At 38.7% G+C, this 19,806-nt stretch overlaps 1 protein-coding gene across 4 annotated transcripts in view; it reads left to right on the top strand.

The window, feature by feature from the left end:
• LOC130141865 (E3 ubiquitin-protein ligase RNF38-like) overlaps nt 1-16,149 on the top strand; it is a 180,193-nt gene extending 164,044 nt beyond the window's left edge. For 2 of the 4 annotated variants that reach the window (XM_056323101.1, XM_056323104.1), the window contains 5 exons: nt 2,646-2,755; nt 5,268-5,352; nt 6,836-6,957; nt 8,677-8,776; nt 11,987-16,147. In XM_056323101.1, the coding sequence (XP_056179076.1) occupies nt 2,646-2,755; nt 5,268-5,352; nt 6,836-6,957; nt 8,677-8,776; nt 11,987-12,049 (480 nt within the window). In that variant the 3' untranslated portion in view covers nt 12,050-16,147. Of the gene's footprint in view, nt 1-2,645; nt 2,756-5,267; nt 5,353-6,835; nt 6,958-8,676; nt 8,777-11,986 lie in introns of all 4 variants that reach the window. The other 2 variants (XM_056323102.1, XM_056323100.1) reach the window with 2 other exon arrangements.
• Nucleotides 16,150-19,806: the final 3,657 nt, after the last annotated feature.

The following is a 19,806-nucleotide window of genomic DNA, read 5'->3' as shown; positions in this document are numbered from 1 at the left end:
TTGTTTTTACATATTGCTTATATATCTTAGATAGTACATGTGTCAGATGCTGATAGGCTTTCTGTCTTCTTCTTCTTGCTTGCTTGCTATTTGCTGTTGCTATATGTGCCCGTATGATGCAGTTCTAAGTTCTGGGTTTTCACATCCTGTTTACATGCTTGACATTTTTGTGGCTGTCTTAAAGGTACATGACTAAGTCTTCAAGGTCAACTAACTCATCTGCAGACCCGCTGCAGACCCCTACATCCCTCTTCCCTCTTTGCCTTGTCAATGCCCCCTTCTCTAGAAGGTGATCCCAGCTGCTTGGCTTCCTTACCCTCTAATTCCAAACTATTAGCACCATTATCCCAACATCGGAGCAGCCAGTGATAATGTGCTCACCTGGATGATGGCTGAAATCTTTTTGCATATCCTGCAGCTCACTCAGAGATAGGGATCGAGTGGTTACCTCTTGCTCTGCCTCTTCCTCCTGTTCCTGTGATGGTCCTGCTTCGTCCTCCTTCACTAAATGTCTTTCATGTCCATTTCTTCTTGTGTATAGGGGCGACTGATACCAGCATGGGTTGGTTCACTGGTTCATCCACAGTGTCTCTCATTGGGGTTTGCAGTAGACGCAGTGTCTGTCTCTGCCCTCAGATCCAGAAACCTTCTTTTCCCCTTGAAGATACTGAATAGTTTTGAACAGGGCTTGGTAGGCATGGGCCAAGCCCCAGCACATTGCAGTGATTTGTGCTTCTCTGGAATTACCAGGGTGACCGCATACTTTTTCCAAATATTTTACTAGTTTTTCCAGATTCTGCACCTGTTCAGGGGTGAAGTTCCAAAACACTGGAGGTGCCCACTGTCCTAGGCACTTGCCCATACTATCCCACACACCCTGCCACTCATAACTATCTACCCTTGGGGCAGATCTGTGGGTGGTATTCTTAAATACTTGTTTAACCTTAAACAAGATTTGGAGCACATTCAGCAACATGCTGGTTCCTTGCAATAGGATCACACTGGTTTCAGCATCCCAAGGATATTTAAAGTTTTCAGAGTTCTCAAACAACACTGTAATTAACCTGGTGGGGAAGGGGAAGATGTGGGAAGATGTCTCCTTCATAGTTTGGCTTTCTGAGGAGAATAGGAAAAAGATGTAATTATTAATAGTTCCCATTAGATGACTCCTGAAGTACAGAGGTGACAGCAATGCTGAGTACACATACTAGATTAATTTCATGAACAGCAACTTTATCATATCACTAGCCAGTATTACAAAGGACAACAAAATGAGAACCTTAGCCTAGACCCCAAGGGTGATAAATACCAAGACAGCGAACACATACTGCAAATAAGGTGTTACATAACACAACTCTGAGAGCAAGCGCAACAACTATGTGAGAAAATAAATCAACATTGTGACCAGCAGCTATTAAATCAATACAATGAATGCTTACAAAAATTGTTTTAACATGCTCTGGTCAGACCTGTCATTATCTCAACCCTTTGTGCCCCACGTTCGGTGCCAAAAAAGACTGTCATGGCTTAATCCCAGCCAGCAACTAAGTCCAACGTAGCTGCTTGCTCACTTGCCCACCCCAGTGGGATGGGGAGGAGAATCGAAAAAAAGGTAAAACCCATGGGTTAAGAACAGTTTAATAATTGAAATAAAGTAAAATCTTATACTACTACTACTACTACTACTAATGTAATAAAAAGTGAAATTACAAAAATAGAAAGATAAATAAAACTCAAGGGAAAAAACCCAAAAACAATCAAGTGATGCACAATACAGTCTCTCACCACTTGCTGACCGATGCCCAACCAGTCCCTGAGTACCCACCCCAGCCAACTCCCCCCTAGTTTATATACTCGGCACAACATCATATAATATGGAATATCCCTTTCATTGGTTCGCGTTACCTGTCCTGGCTGTGTTCCCTCCCAATTTCTTGTGCTCCTCCAGCCTACTCGCTGGCAGGGCCTGAGAAGCTGAAAGTCCCTGACTTAGTATAAACATTACCTAGCAACAACTACAAGCATCAGTGTGTTATCAACATTATTCTCATACTAAATCCAAAACACAACACTGTACCAGCTACTAGGAAGATAATTGACTCTATCCCAGCCAAAACCAAGACAGATTTCTTTATTTATTAGTTTTAAACCTTGCTCTTCATTTAAAGTGGCTTTGCTGTAGAACATCCTGGCAGTGCCCCTTAATGGATGTTTGGCTTATACTAGTGAAAGAACTCCTGTATGTATGTTGTTTAAAACTCTCATTCCTACCCAACTAGCTGCGCAAGCCAGCACATTGCACCAGGTTGAAAGCCCTCAGCTTTTGGTTTGCAGCATGTTCAGCAATTCAAGTCCTGCCTGTCCAAACTAGCCCGTATATAGGCTAAGCCGTACTAAATGTTTATTAGCTAGCTTACAAGGGTTTCTGGTTAGCACTGTTACCTTTTTCCTGCAGGATAGTATAATTGTATATTACAATTGTATATTATGAGATGTGTTGGTCAAAACGATTTAAATTTTTGGCTTGGATAGGGCTGTATTTTTTTTTATAATGCCTTATTTAAAATATTTCAACATTCAGTTTCCATTTAATTTCATTATTAAATAAGACAAGAAAATATTGAAGTTTTTCTTCCTTTTTACAGCCTTACCCACCTTTCATGCCTCGAAGACTCACAGGGTCACGCAGTAGATACCGATCACAGCAACCAATACCACCACACTCGTACCATCCCAGCCTATTACCATATGTGCTGTAAGTCCAAAGCACATTGTACTTGTAGACTACTAAATAACTCTGTAAGCTAGTTGATCTCCTCAATGTTTTTTTACATTTGGGCTCTACCACAGGGTAAAGACAGTTCAGACAATCTCAAGGAATAAGAAAACTTGTAGTTATATTTTAAGTTTCCAGTCTATATGAACAGCATACATACCTGAGCAAGGAAAAAAAAGTGAACAGATTGATGATAATACAGTTTTGGGATTTTCTATGCCTCTTCTTTCTGTTGAAATCTCCTTAAAGATGTTCATTGTAGAATGGTTACACTTGGTTCTTGGATAATAGTTATGAGTTATACCCATGGCTAGTTACATCCTAAAGTCTACTTATGTAGGATAAAGATCTAACAGTCCTTACAAAAAAAACCCCAGGCAAATCAATTTACTCTTAATTAATTACTGAAGCATAATGAGGGAAGCCTTCTGGTGTGGGTGTGTTTTTTTATTTGGGAGGAGTGTTTTTCTTCTGAACTCATAATCTGTTACAACTTTTGAACTTCTGCACCTGATTAACCATTTCTGGAAGAGAAGGGATGGGAGAAGCAATGTAGAAGAATGGCTGCAGAAGCGTGGCCATAAAATCTCTAAAGATCTGCACAATCCAGGCCTGGTATTAGAATAGGCCTGGAATTAGAATTGTGCTGAAGTTGCTGTGCTGAAGTTAACTAGAAAGGTAGCCTTGAGCTATTCTTGAATCCTGAGATCAAGTAATTATGTTGTGCCAACAGGCCGTGGCTGTAATAAGCTACAGCTGCTGGGAAAGCAGGTGCAGGCCAAGAAAGATAGGGAGTGGTATGGGAATATAGGGAGTAGCAAACTGCAAGGCTGAAGCACAGCAACACAATTAGCTACATGGATAGAATGCTTATTTTAGTCATGATAATTAGGGGTGTGAGAATAGCGTGCGCTTAGAGGCTAATAACCAATTATATTTTTGCTTTATGAATATGCATGTGTATCGAGTCTATATAAGTAGTGTTAGAAACTAATAAAGTTGAGCAAGATGCATAACTCATATTGAGCGATTTCTTGACTCTGGCGAACCCTTCTCCCCAACAAAGCAATATTTATTTTTTATCAGTAGGTTATCAGTAACCATTTAAAATAGATCCCCTCTGCTGTAATTTAGATGTGTGACGTAATTTATTGTTCTTTGTAGGTTCTGTTTTTGAAATTAATAAAAAATGCTTAGAAAATGAGGATTTAATTTAAAGGTGTCATTGACAAGGAGATAATCTTTGTCATTTGTTGTTTTGCCACAACATCTATAGTTTCTGACCCTGCAGTTTGACTTGCATCAAAATAGCACCAGGATATATGACTCAGTGAAGTTGTTAAACTTTGCATTGTGCATTCTGACAGTCTGCTCTGATGTTATAGCCGTTTGCCTGTCTACTCAGGGACAGTGTGCCACAATCATTCCTTATTAATTTAATCAGATGACATTTATAGTGCTGTGGATTTTTTATTTCTATGGTTGTGTATTAAACATTGACCCATATTACTATTTTGGGATGGAGATGCTTTTTTAACTTATAATAAAAAAAAAAAAGGGCATCCTCTTGCCTTTATATCTGAAGAGGTTCTTCTCTGGCCTAATCCATGTTATATGGGAATGTATAGTCTGCTGTCAATGTAGATGTTGGCCCAGTACTATATTGTAATTATCCGTTATGCATATTATCAAAAAGGAGACTGAAGGGAAACCTCATTGCTCCCTACAGCCTCCTGAGGAGGGGAAGTGGAAAGGGAGGTGCTGATCTCCCTGGTATCCTGTGACAGGATACGTGGGAATGGCTCAAAGCTGCACCAGGGAAGGTTCAGGCTGGACATTAGGAAGCATTTCTTTACCAAGAGGGTAGTCAAACACTGGAACAGGCTTCCTAGAGAGCTGGTCAATGCCCTGTGCCTGTCAGTGTTTAAGAGGCATTTGGACAATGCCCTTATTAATATGCTTTAACTTTTGGTCAGCCCTGAAGTGGTCAGGCAGTTGGACTACATGATCATTGTAGGTCCCTTCCAACTGAAATAGTCTAGTCTAGTCTAATCTAGTCTAGTCTAGTCAAGTGCTTGAGTGCTTTTGTATTGGGGAGCTAAGTGAACTTGGGTTATTTATCTTTGTTGATATTCTATCTGTTTAAATAAATTTAAAACCAGAAACTCTGTTCAATATTAATATTAACTCTGTGATGCAGACTATCAAGAGATTAATTTCTGTAATAACACTGAGCCTTACTCTAAGTATGAGTTGTCATAGCAGTATACATGCAATTTAAAAATGCAATACAACAAGCATCAAAAAGTAGTGCAATTAGCTTTCCTTTGACTCCTTTACTTTGAATTTTAATTCTTAATTTCAAATTTAACCTTTTTACTGATTCTTAGAATTTGTTGATTTAAGAAGGATCAACAGCATAACCCTATATCTGCCATATGTTTGCATACTTCAGGAAGATGTTGAGTCTTACTGTTTGTTCTTCTGGCAGATCAGTGCTTCCAGTGCCACCTGCAGTTGGACCAGCTTTCAGTTTCGAGTTGGATGTAGAAGATGGAGAGGTAGAAAACTATGAGGTTGGTGTGCGAAGTGCAAATTCATGAGGAGCAGAGGTTAACTCACTACATGAACTTAAATGGTCTTTTGCTTTTCAAAGACAAAACCAAGATTAAATAAATGTAATGTTTATGAAGACAGAATCCAGAAACATTCTTTTCATACTAGTTTCTAACACAGAATGTTAGACACACTCTTATTTTTTATCTATTTCTTTTCCCTAGAATCTGTCCTTTCAGATTTGTGATGGTTAAATTCCTCAACTTTCTATTGTAGATGTGACTCTTCTTTTGGCCTTTTGCTTGATTCTGAAATACTGAGCATAAATATCCTATTCTTTTGAATACGCTATAACTTAGTGCTTTTTATGTGCCTCGCTAACTTTACAGATTAGTGTTAACATTATAGGATGGATTCAGGTAAATGTGATGTTGACAAGAATCTCCTAATATATATTTTGTCTTGACAATAAGGGCAGTACAGCAAGTCACATATTTTGAAATAAAATGTCAGTGGTGTCTTAGATAATTGAGGGTTGATCCCAACTCTTGTCCTTGCTGCTTCTTAGGTTGTTGGATTCCCATCAGAGTCTGTTCAGAAAACCTCAGCTGCTGCCTACCCCTCCTCATGATCTATTTCTCCTTGATTCTGCTCAGAGCTGTGTATTTATGCAGTTGCATAGCATTTACAGTGTAATGACAACCTTTCCTATAATGTTTCTTGTGCTAGTTAAAAGAAGCATCATATTGTAACTGACATGTTGGGCTAGAGGTTTTGGGCTATTTGAGTACCTGTACTCTTTGCATCTTTCATCAAATCTCTTAATTTCTGTGCTTCAGTTCTCTATCAAGTTGATACTAATGCTTTTCTGGAGCCTCTCATGAGGGAGCAGAAATTATTTACATGAGGAGGACTTAGGTACAGTGTTCTACCTGTATGAACGAGTACAAAATTTAATTTAAAAGGGTCTCAATTCAGTTTAATGTCATGCCTTTGTTTCCAAAGGTTCAGCATAAAATCTCCATGTGTCAATTCAGTTAGCCAAAGAAGTGGAATGGTAGTCAAAAGCTGTCCCTTTAAACTCTTGGCCACATAGAGTTACACTCATTGCATATTCCTAGAAAGAAAGTTTGTCAACATTTTCTTCCGGTTACTCACACTACTGTGTGGGGGATGGGGGAAGTGGCCTCATTTCCAAAGCAAAACATGTATCAAGCTATGAATACAGCTGCAGGAGTGATTAACAGGTCATAGATATTTGGAAATCCCAAAGATACTATCTTATGCAGTTCAGAAGGATTCATCAATGATCAAACTTTGAAAGACATCTTTCTGTAGTACTTGCAGTTGGAGAGAGAGAGAAGCAAGACAAAACATGTCTTGATGGAGAGATGGGTTGTGCTACCTGGTGGGATAGTGATATGGCAGAAGAAATCACTTCTGGTAGAGCTGGAGCTTGTTTGAGCAATGAATGTTAAAAAGTCCAAATTCCTTGTTTCATAGGCACTGCTGAATTTGGCAGAACGTCTAGGAGAAGCCAAACCTCGAGGACTGACAAAGGCAGACATTGAACAGCTTCCATCTTACAGGTTCAATCTAAGCAACCATCAGTCAGAACAGACATTGTAAGCACATCTATCTCAAATTTAAATACTTTACATAACTGTGTTTCCATTCCTTCAGACTCCAGCCTCAACTAGGCAAAATGTAACACAAGTGCCCTAAAAGCACTCAAATAAAAAAGATAAATTTTCTTAAACCATTTTTCAGATCAGTTATCATTTATCTTGGCTTTAAAATTCTGCATAGTCTCACTTCAGGTAGATGTTCAAATTTAGTTATTCAGTATTTTTTAAAAGTTTTCCAAATTTTTGTTTGGCATACTAGATATTAAATGGCCATCATCAACTTGGAATTCAGCCTATATTGAAATATTTTCCAATTACTAAAATTTCAAGTTGTCCTGGAAGAGCTTTGGAGTTTTACAGTTATATTTTCTTATTTTTAAGAGTAATTCTGTTTGAAAGATCTGCATATGAGATATATATGAAAGATCTATATGAGATATAGATGGGAGGCAGTAAAAGTGATTTACAGTGCTGTCAAACGTTTAAAATTTGACAGAAGAGATTTTTTTCTCTGATCTTCCACTTAAAGCAATCTTCAATGTTATTTTTAACATAGTAAGGAATAAGAAAAATAAAAGTAGAGGGGAACTTCAGTTGATGATGTCCCTGGGGAAGAAATGTGTTTATAAAATATGTACAAAAGTATATAGATGTGTGTGGTCTCCAATGAATTATGGCTTTGAGAAATACTCAAAAAAATTTCTGGTTTTTATTTTAATATATGTAAAATTAAAGTTTAAACTGAAAGAAATATGCTATAGGGTTTGTACTACCTGTTTATAAGGGTGTTGTGGTTTAACCCCAGCTGGCAACCAAGCACCATGCAGCCGCTTGCTCACTCCCCCCCACCCAGAGGGGTGGGGAGGAGAATCGGAAAGGAATGTAAAACTAAAGGGTTGAGATAAGAACAATTTAATAATTTAAACAGAATAAAAAAGTAAGAACAGCAACAATAACAATAATAATAATAACAGTTATAATGGAAAGGTGGGGGAAAGGATAAAAAACAAAGGAAAAGGGAGAAAGGAAAACAAGTGATGCACAGTACAACTGCTCACCACTCACTGACCAATGCCCAGCCAGTTCCCGAACAATGATCCCCCCTGCCCCCACCATCCAAGTTTATATACCAAGCATGATGTCCCATGGTATGGAATACCTCTTTGGCTGGTTCAGGTCACTTGTCCTGGCTGTGTCCCCTCCCACTCTCTTGTGCCCCTCCAGCCCTCTGGCCGGCAAGGCCCAAGAAACCAAAGTCCTTGATTTAGTATAAACATTACCCAGCAACAACTAAAAACATCAGTGGGGTTATCAACATTGTTCTCCCATCATAGCCAAAACACAGCACTGTACTAGCTACTAAGAAGAAAGTTAACTCCATCCCAGCTGAAACCAGGACAATGAGCAGGCATGAACTCCAGTATTTTGAATTATGGTAATACAATCTACTGCTTGGGCCAGTGAACTCCCATGGGTATGAGTTTGAGCCCTTGTCTGCTTTGAGTTTTGAAATGATGGTGAAGAAAACAAAAGCAATTCTAATTTTACACTTGTCCACTAGAGATCTATACCCACAATAGTTTGATCACTGTAGATACTGCTGTGCTTTTTTAAAAAAAACTTTTGCAGACACACCTAATAAGTTGCTTATAGAATAGAAATTATTGCTATTAAATGGGAAAGTTTATAGATATTTGCTGTCTTTTTTTTTTTCAGGTGTGTAGTGTGTATGTGTGATTTTGAGCCAAGACAGCTACTTAGAGTCTTACCCTGTAACCACGAGTTTCATGCCAAGTGTGTTGATAAATGGCTTAAGGTAAATGAAACCTGTGTTGGATGCGTTTCATGATGTCCTAGTTTGTAGTTTCATTTTTTCTTTAGTTTTCTACTGTATTTCATCTTGTTTCTCCATTTTAATATTTAGGCTCTGAAGTAACAAAAAAGGGCACAAGCTGAATTTATCTTCTTTTTGTTGTCTCCTTACACTATAGAAATATTCTTTTTTAGTGATTAACAAAACATATTTATTTGTAATAATAATTGGAGTAGGGCCATTTTAAAAGGAATATGAGGAGAATGATCTTCACTAGTAGAAAGCGCTCCTATAAGAATCCTTCCTATCACTATGAATTTGAATTCTTGGGGCAAATAAAAAATTATCTATTTTTATAAGGCATGATTGAGAGATATTTTAAAAACAAAAGGTTTAGCATGAAATTATGGCTTTATGCATTCTATGAGATATTCCTTCAAAACAAGTTGGGGGGAAGACCTAGAAGCAGGACAGCACAATAAGTTGACAGAATTGCAGTGGTACAGAAGGTGAGGATAGAAATACAGTTTAGAAGATATATATGATTCTATGTGTGGCATGGAGAGAAGGTAAACAAGGAAAAATAGCTTACTCCCTCTTCTGAAATGAGAACTAGGACCACTGGGTATCATGCACCCCATGACATGATGGATGCTGATATCCTGTGAAGGTTGATAATTTTTTTAAAAAATAATTCTTCCCAGGGTTGTTGATGCAAAGATATTGCGTCTGGCTGAAAAAGCACTTGACCTACAAACTGCTGGAAGGTAGGGAAATGTATCAGGGAAATATCATGTATGCTCTTTCTTATCTGCTGTCAGTCAATGTTCAAATCAGAGTATTTGGTTAAATGAAGCTTTGTTAGGACTCAATATGGCAGTTCTTATGTTACATTAAGCACTTTCAATTGGCAATCAAAGGGTAGTGAATATAGCCCTTAGAGATCAGTAAAATGGGGAAAAAAGTTTTGGGGCATTCTTTTTTTTAGTAATCTGAAATGAACTGTAGTATTTGTGAGGCAATTTTGCATTGATGCTTCTAACTAAGCTTAGAAATTGCTGACTTTTAACACTGGTATTGGCTAAAGGATGACTGACTTCAGAAAAAACACATCAGCATAGCAATGTAAATTTGGCAGGTTTCTCTTTAATTGAAAGACTTGTGTAATCTGAGCCTAAAGGGAGTACAGTTACACTATGTCAACACAAAGTTTTAGACTGTGTAGGGGGTGGAGTAAAATAACTTTTGCACTTCAAATTCACATCCCATGTAGATAAACTGTGCAAGGGAACACGTTATCATTGGTAAATTTCAGTAAAAATTACTATACCATTGCAAGCTGGTGATGCAACAATAGAAGGCATCAAAGCAAACTGACTTGTCTACATATGAAATTTGGATTTTTGCCTGTCCTATAGTTATAAAATCCTACATAGACTATTTCAGGCAATATGAGATAGCCAGGGTAAAACCTATTTCATACTGAATTATGTGCCTATATGTGGAGTGACTGGAAGACAATGGGCATATTATGAGCAATCCAGACGAAGTAACTGTGTTGTAATAGCAGGCCGAGCAGGCCGAAGCTGTAACAAGCTGCAGCTGTTGTGAAGGACATATGCAAGGCCAAGGGAGACAAAGAAACTGTGTACTGGCAGAGAGATAAGAGAGTTGGACAGAAAGATGAGAAAAAGCAGGATGCCTGCACAAGGGGAGAGCAGCGTGTGGGCACCACACCGGGACCAACCATAGGGGAGATGGAAGCGTGTGAACGAGTAGTTTTAACCTCTCACCTTTTACATAACAAAGCATGCATAGCGTGTGTATTTTTAGCTGGGGGTATGAATTGGTGTGGGTCTATTAATAGCACCTGTAGAGTATAAATTGCTGTGTAACCCTTAATAAAGTGGCACTAACTTGATCACATTGGTCGTATAAGTTGTGTCCGAGCCTTCTGCATCAACACCTATATATTAGACTACAGTGAGAAAAAAAACCCATGTTAAAGAAGGCTGAAGACTCTTGAAAGAGATGTTAAACAGTGAATGGGACAAGATTAACAAGAGAGATTATCCTTTTTGCTTGTCAGTCTTTTCAGCACTCATTTTTATCGTGTTTCACAATATCTGATTGCTTATTGATATCCTAACTCCTTGAGTCAAAGGAATACATGAGAAATCTTTTTTTTTTTTAAAGCAGGATTTAGTCATAATTCCGAAGAAAAACTTGAAAACATGACTTGTATTCACCCTGAAGGCTCAGGCTGTAAATTCTTTTCTTCTAAAAGTGGTTCATTTCAGATAGAAAATTTTAATTTAATATTTTTTATGATAATTTCAGTTAATTGTGCAGCTCTTATGTTACAGAAAGTTAGCTTGCCTGAAGGAATAGCAAGTTAAAAGAGGATATACATTGCAGCCTATGATGCATTATGTGCACCTAATTAGTCTTTACACCAGTTATGTTAAGATGCGAAGGGGAATTAATTTCATGAAATATACAAGAACAAGTAGTCGAACAGGGGTCCAGAGATGCTGTGCAGCCTCCATCCTGGATATTTTCAGGACCTAATGGCAAAGAGCCCTGAGTAACCTGGTCTAATCTTACAGCTGACCCTGCTTTGAGCAGGAGGCTGGAGTAGACACCTCCTGAGGATCATTCCAACATGAATTATTTTATGAATAGGTGTATCCTCAACAAGTTTTTCACTGAAGGGCTAAACTTAAAACTTTTATGCATGTTCAGCTTTGGAGCTGTTTAGTCAGATTGTGTGTTGTGTCTATTACTAAAACCCCTTCTCTTTTTCCCCTCTGTTCAGCTTTCAAGCTTTGGCCAAGCCTGCATGATAGACTTTTCTTCTAGGATAATGGGGGGTAGTGAGACCTAAAGAGCTGTGATTCATGACAAAGAGCTAGTAAGACTAGGATGCCCTAATATAGAGCACTTTTTTCCACCTCTGTCTTGCTTCTCTAGCGATGGTGGCTTTCTCTGTCCACTGTATTTTTCTTTTGAGTTTACAAAACTTTTAGTTCATTTTCACATTCTCTAAAGTAACAGAAAATGGGCGCTCACTGGGTTTATCTCTTTTTTTTTGTCCCTTTTGGGTACTCTTGATCACTGCGAGTGGCAATTTCATTCTGGGTTGCAGACACTGTTACCATAATGAGTGTATTTGTCAGTGCATTAAACTTTCTTTTATTTCTGTTTTTACAGGCAAATCGTACCTGCCCAATTTGCAGAGCTGATGCTTCAGAAGTGCATCGTGATTCAGTATGACTAATCTAAGAGCACAAATCTGGTTTGGGTGTTCTTGGTCACGTGTGTATATGAACTATCCATTAAACTTACCCATGTGGCTTCCAGCATTCCCTTTACACAAGAGTCAATGGACATTTCTTTGCACTGTGCGACTTAATTGATTATAAAGCTTATAATTAGACTTCACAGTTGTGGGATTGCTATACTAACTGTGTGATTGGAACTCCAAAGACATTTTTTAGCTTAATTTTGTGTGTGCACTAACTTTTCCTGGGGTTTGTGTGATCATTCTGAGTTTTGCTGCGAGATTACAGTGGACATGATCTTTTAGTATGTGCTTTTATAAAAAGTGGTAGCTCCAAACAACATAGAAATCTACCTTCAGATACTGTGAGTGGGCATGAAGGGGGTGTGTGTGTGAGAGGATGTGTGAAGTGCACTTGTGACTGGGTGTGTATATGTGTTTGAGAACATATATACCAGCATGTACTAAGAATGTATGTGTGTAGTATTAATTATGCTGCAGTGTATAATCTTATGCTATTTAAACAGTACTAGTACTGTACACTGGTTTCTTTCCTTGTGTTTGGAGTCGCACACTGAATGCAGAGGGTGCTGCAATTAGAGACATTTAATATTTTCTCCTCAATATACTTAATGGTATAAAAAGACTTTTTTACTCGCTATTCAAACAGATGTTATGCTTCCCCTTTATTGGAGGCTTTTAAATGTACCTCTAAAGAGTGTGTTCATTACTCAGTATGTGAGTAACTTTGGATTTTTACACACAATAGGAAATCCAAATTTCAGTATGACAGGTTTACTGCTTATTTTATCAATATGAAGTTGCAATATTGCATAATTCAGTTAACAATATTAACACTTCCAATTGGTGACATTAAATGTTGAAACTTTTCTGTTCTCAGTTCTTCTAGCTGTGTTTTATTTACGTTCAGCTGATTTCAGATTAGACTTGAGTTTTGAAGATATTGCATTTTGTGCTCCTTCTCCAAAAGGAAGCTGAAAAGGTGTTGAGGGTCTTGTGAAAAGTTTCTTCACTTTGACCATTATACTTGCTAAGTATGTATTATTCTTTAGTATATAAACATTGGCTTTAGTCACTTATGTTCTTTGTTTACAAGAGGGTTTGTATACAATTAAAATAATCTGTAACAGGATATGATTTTATTCCTGTGACTTAATGAACAAAATAAAGTTTTTAACATTTTTTCAGAGAAGTAGAACTTTCAATTTTTGTGCTTCAGAAAGGGTTGTTGGTGGTCATTCACTGCTAGAATACAGTTGTCCTAGGATGCTGCTTCTTAGCCTTCTGTATTTTCTGATAGGCTTGGCATGAATGAATTACCCCTATTTCTTTTTCTGTCAAGTCTCCAGAATGTTCCACTGTAGAAGAGTAAATTGGTACACCATCCAGAACAAATAATGCTGTGAAATGGGAAGTAACTTTCATTTGACTGCTTTTCAAATAATATTTTTTATTTGTGCAGTTGAAAATATTGACTTAACACTTCAGACTGTTAAGAACTTAAAGATGTTTTAGTGAAATAACTGTATCTAAACATACCATAGTTAATCAAGGGATGTGATTTTTGGCATCAAAATGTTTTCTCCTAAATTTAGTGTCAATACCTTGGTTACAATAGTACAAGCAACACAACTACCAATATTGCTATAACTTGGTGCCAGTATGAGCTTTGTTTGTTCTTTGTCATTTCTGATACTTTTGTATGCTGCTATGCTTGAGTATCAGTTATATTTTCAGACAATGTTATGTTTTATATGCTGCTTGCCCTTCTTTGAAGGTTCTACAAACCAATTAATTATAGCTATTATTTTTGCTTGTTTCAAATGCTCTTGTCTTTTAGTTCCATAAATAGTACTCAAAACTTTAGTCTGTCCATACCTGTCAATAATTAAGAACGCTAAATAAAAATATACTGTTATATCAACTTCAAAATATTACAACTTGCCCTCTTCCCCAGGCACTAAAGAATGGACTCCTCACAATAAATAACATCAAAAAAATCACCTATAGTAAATTTTATTTTTTAGCAAATTAAATCATGTAGTTATTTTAAAAAGTATGTGCTGTATATGTCTTATAATACTTAGGGTCTCTAATATATCTGAAAAAAACCCAACCCTAGCTGTGCAGACTTAACCATAGCAAACACTACTACACTCAGTATTCACTTTGAAGCATGGAAAGAAGGCACTTGTTCTAAGCTAGATATAAATGCGCAATGTACAAGGCACACTGCATGAATACCAAGGGGAAAGTAGTCTTTCTGTAACTGGAGAAATCTTGGTGTGTAATGTCCCTTTTTTGCCAGTTAAACACTGAGACAGATGAAGATTTAGGAGATGGAGTATCTAATTTGGTGAAATACTGAATTTAATTGTTGCACTACTGTGGTCGATCTCTTCTGGAATGTTACTTCTGTTTCCATGGGACTCTTGGAGATATGTGCAGACTTGCTTCCTGTGGTTAGTGTGTATAAACAGCACATGTGCATGTGTTCCAAATCAGATCAGACCAGGTACAACCAAGTCTTTTGTATTGTGGCTGTCAAAAGAGAAGGGGAAGGGGATTTATGCTCAGCTCTTAACTGCCATGTGCTGTGCACATTTGTATTTAATGTCACAGCCCATTGTGGTGCCTGATGGTACCAGAAACCAGCAAGACAAATAAACGTTCATTGCCTTCCTACCATACTTACCCAAGGAGGGGGGGGCATGTTAACAGTTTACCATATTGGCACACCTGTTAGGTGGGGGGGGGGGGGGTAGAGTTGGGGGGTTTTGGGTTTGGGGTTTTTTTTAGCAAGAGCCCTCAACATAACTTTGACCTGAGAGAGAGAGAGGCTTAAAGGCTTACATATATCTCCAAGGTCTCATTTTATCATTTTCTCTCCAGAAAATTTACTGTGCAAAGTAAACCTTTTTAGTGTGTATGGCTTCTGTAAAGGATCTTGAATGTGATAATGAGACATGTTAACAGCTGAAAAATATTTGGAATGGCATTTACCAACTTTTGCTGTTTTACTTTTGAAAAACACATTTTTGACCGAGTTATATTTAGACTCCTATAAATGAGCTATGTGGGTTTTTTGGGGGTTGGTTTTTTTTCCTTTCCTTTGGTACTGTTACCTCATTTTTCTATATGTTTGGTTTGTTAATGATTATCAAAGCTTATGGGTTTTCTTAGAATAATATTTTGTCAAGCATTTTCTTTAAAATCACACTTTATTGTGTCATTTAACATTTTAAATGTATAAATATGTGTAATGAAATAATTTGCAAGCTTGATAATTTTTTAACAAAACTTGTACTTTTTTATGAGTTACTACTAATGCTTTATGAAATAGTTCAATTAATTTTTATTTTTAATCTCTGTGCCCAATTTTGGAGAGACTTGTTTAATAATAAAAATAAAGATATGATGTATACTTACACAATTTTGGCCTATTCCTTGTTCCTAGAAAGGGATGCAGTCCTTGCCTTGAGTAGTCTCCATATTTCAATGCTTCTTCATGCAACTCTAGGTGGAAGGGTAATATGTTTGGGCATAAGCAACCCAGATTTCTGGAGTGTATTCATGGCAGTTTCTTGATGCAGGTGACTGATGAGCTGACTAGGGGAAATGCACAGTTAAAAGACAAGAGGCAATGGGCCCAAGCTATGATGTGGGAAATTCTGATTAGATGCAAGGAAACTTTTTTTTCCATGAGTGTGGTTGAGTATTTAAATATGAGCATAAAGTGGGTTTTTAATATCTCTAAAGATAGAAATTTCACACTTAACAAGGCCCTGAGCATCCTCATCTAATGGATCTGCTTTGAGCAAGGGAGAGGACAAGGTGATCTCCAGAGATTCCTTTCAACTTAATTTTTTCTTATAGTTTCATCCCAGTAACAAAGTTGGGTTGGAGGGTGTGTGTGCTTTGCTAACTCTGTCAAATAGAATTGTTTTAATTAACAGGTTTATTCCTAGAGACCCTAGGAAGACACATTTTTTTAAAAAATGCAGTGTCATGTCTTTAATAGCTCTTTTACAATTTAACTTCTTGAACTATAACATTTTTTAAAGCCTTGTTCAGCTTTCTGCAAAACTTGCTTAATTGAAATGAATGATAAGGAAAGTGCCAGGGGGGGAAGGTGGATTGTTTTGGAAATATAATTTGTATTCTATGTTAGGTGAAGATGTATTATGCATTGAGTGCCCATGTGTGATGTAAAAATATATCCCTGAATTAAGAGGTAAATCTGAAGTACAGAGTTTGGTTAGTTGAGGGTCACAGGAAGAAAACAGTATAAAATAAAAAGAAGAGGGTTTATACTGTGGGTAGGGTTCTACTTGCTTGTTTTTTTGTTGGTGGGATGATACAAACTCCGTCTTCAGAAGTAATCTGTGTAAAGGATACCATCCACACAGTGCAGTTGATCATTTCCTGCTGTTGAAATTATTTTTGTGCTCAAAGCACATAATATTTGAAGATCTAGTGGAGTTTTGCTAAAGATAATCATTATGGGAGGATCTATTTAAATTTCTTTTGTTTTTATAATCCTGGTTAAATAACTGGTTTACCCTTTACGCAATAAAAATTATCTATCAATTAAAGTGGACAGTACTGCCACTACTAATATTTCTACAAGCTAAGGTGCTAGGAGGTCCAGTTTCAGTAATGGCAGAGCCTCATGGGTGTTCAAGACTGACTTGATTAGAAACTGTGCCAGCACAGCTCTGAAAGTAGGACATCTTGATGTGTGTGCACTAAATCACAGAATGATAGAAACATTTAGGTTAGAAAAGCATCATAGAACAATAATTTCTCAAGATGACACTGTAAATCTGATCACCCAAGGACAAACAGAAATTGTATTATTATTTAGAAATACTTCAGTAGCTCAACTGTTCAAATACAACAGAAGGCTGTGACATGGCCAGAAAGACTATTAGCTTTAATACATGCACCCTACTTTGGGTGCAGATACTTCCTTCTTCAGCAGCACTTTGCACAGAAAATACATCAGTGATCTCCTGCTATACTGAATACAAGTCACTTTATAAGCTGTGCTGTAAGAATTGCATTTTAAGCCTGGCAGTTTGTAACCTGGATCACAGAATGATAGAAACATTTAGGTTGGAAAAGACCTTTAAGGTCATTGAATCCAACCATAAACCAAGCACTGCCAAGTCCACCACTAAACCATATCCCTAAGTACCATGTCTACATGTTTTTTAAATACCTCCAGGGATGGTGGCTCAACCACTTCCCTGGGAAGCCTGTTCCAATGCTTGACCACCCTTTTGGTGAAGAAATTTTTCCTTATATCCAATCTAAACCTCCCCTATTGCAACTTGAGGCCATTTCCTCTCCTCCAATCACTTGTTACTTGGGAGAAGAGATGAAGTCCCACCTTGCCACAACCTCCTTTCAGGTAGTTGTAGAAAGTGATAAGGTCTTCCCCTCAGCCTTCTTTTCTCCAGACTAAGCAAGCCCAGTTCTCTCAGCCGCTCCTCATAAGACTTGTTGTCTAGGCCCTTCACCAGCTTCATTGCTCTTCTTTGGACACGCTGCAGCACCTCAATGTCTTTCTTGTAGTGAGGGGCCCAAAACTGAACACTGTATTTGAGGTGCGGCCTCACCAGTGCTGAGTACAAGGGGACAATCACTTCCCTAGTCCTGCCAGTCACACTATGCCCGAATACAAGCCAGGATGCTATTGGCCTTCTTGGCCACCTGGGCACACTGCTGGCTCATATTCAGCTGGCTGTCAACCAGCACCCCCAGGTCCTTTTCTGCCAGGCAGCTTTCCAGCCATCCTTCCCCAAGCTTGTAGCATTGCATGAAGTTGTTGTGACCCAAGTGGAGGACCTGGCACTAAGCCTTGTTGAACTTCATACAGTTGGCCTCGGCCCATTGATCCAGCCGGTCCAGATCCCTCTGTAGAGCCAATCTACCCTCAAGCAGATCAACACTCCTGCCCAGTATGGTGTCATCTGCAAAGTTACTGAGGGTGCACTTGATCCCTTCGCCCAGGCACTGATAAAGATATTAAACAGAACTGGCCCCAATACTGAGCCCTGGGGAACACCACTTGTGATCAGGACCTGATCAAACTCTCTATTGGTTGTTCCCATTTATGCTATTATTAGCACTGATTGTGTCCTGGTTTCAGCTGGGATAGAGTTAATGATGTCATATGGTATGGAATATCCCTTTGGCTAGTTTGGATCACCTGCCCTGGCTGTGTCCCCTCCCAATTTCCTGTGCCTCTCCAGCCCTCTGGCTGGCAGGGCCCAAGGAACTGAAAAGTCCTTGACTTAGTAAAAAAATCACCCAGCAACAACTAATAACCTCAGTGTCCTATCAACATTGTTCTCACACCAAATCCAAAGCACAGCACTGTACTAGCTACTAAGAAGAAAACTAAATCTATCGCAGCTGAAACCAGGACACTATCCAGTCCTTATCCATACCATTTATGTCATGCCACACTTTCCAATACAACCTCATTAACCACCATCACCCTTCCCATCCTTTGATATAATACACTGATATCATTCCCCTAGTCTATGCACACCCTTGTAAAAATGTCTATAAAATGTCCACAAAATGTCCATAAAATATCCATTGAGTTCATTTAGCCTATGAACACAATGTCTTATGGTGGTCACTCAGGAGATGAGAGGTTGTGTGTTGTATGGGGTTATCGGGCATCAAAGCCGGCTCAGGTCAGGTCACTGCTTCTTGTAAGGCTTGTCCTCCAATGGTTCAGGTGGTTGCTGCTACAGTCATTCCTACAACATGAAACTCAAATCATGGGTTACCACAATTTAAAGGTATATCTATTACAATCTCCACCTCTGGACCCTTTGGACCAGCCCATAGGGTTTAACATTGCAATGAACTCCTCCCCTTGCCCCTGCTCTGGCTTGGACTTATCCCCAGACTGCTGTCCCTTAGGGTTGTACCTGCTCCAAGTGGAGCCTCAGCTACGAGCCACAGTCTCTCCAGGGTTATCCCTGCTGCGGCACAGATTCATCCACAGTCACAGTCATTTTGAGGTAAACCTGTTCCAACGTGGCCTTATCCATGGGCCATGACCATAGACCTACCTGCTCTAGCGTGGCCTTACACACAGACACAGTCCCTTCAGAAGTAAATCAGCTCTATCATGGCCTTATCCCTGGCCACAATCCCTCCAGGGCTGTACCTGCTCTGTCGTGGGCTTATTCATGACCACACACTTTGCGGTGCTCCAGCATGAACTCATGTACAGCCACTGATGCTTCAAGGTGTGCCTTCTCCAACATGAACTTGTCCTTGGGCCACAATTCCTTCAGAAGCATACCTTCTGCAGCACAGACATAACCATGGCCACAGACACTCCGAGAGTGCCTGCTCAGGCATGGACTTATGTGGAGTGGCTAGAAGACAATGGGCATATTATAAGCAATCCAGACCAAGTAACTTTGTTGTAATAGCAGGCCAAGTAGGCAGAAGCTGTAACAAGCTGCAGCTGTTGTGAAGGACATATGCAAGGCCAAGGGAGACAAAGAAATTGTGTACTGGCAGAGAGATAAGAAAGTTGGACTATTAAGGAACTGCGTACGTGGGAAAGAGATAAAGGAGTTGGACTGAAAAATAAGAAAATAGAATGTCAAAACAGAATGTAGGCGAGGAGCATGGATACCACGCCGTGACCAATCATAGAGTGCAGGAGAGTGAATAGACAAGCAGCTTTAGC

Source organism: Falco biarmicus, chromosome W (assembly GCF_023638135.1).
Source record: "Falco biarmicus isolate bFalBia1 chromosome W, bFalBia1.pri, whole genome shotgun sequence".
NCBI lineage: Eukaryota > Metazoa > Chordata > Aves > Falconiformes > Falconidae > Falco > Falco biarmicus.
Note: the sequence above shows the minus strand (reverse complement) of the source record. Positions and strands in the feature narration are given on the sequence as shown.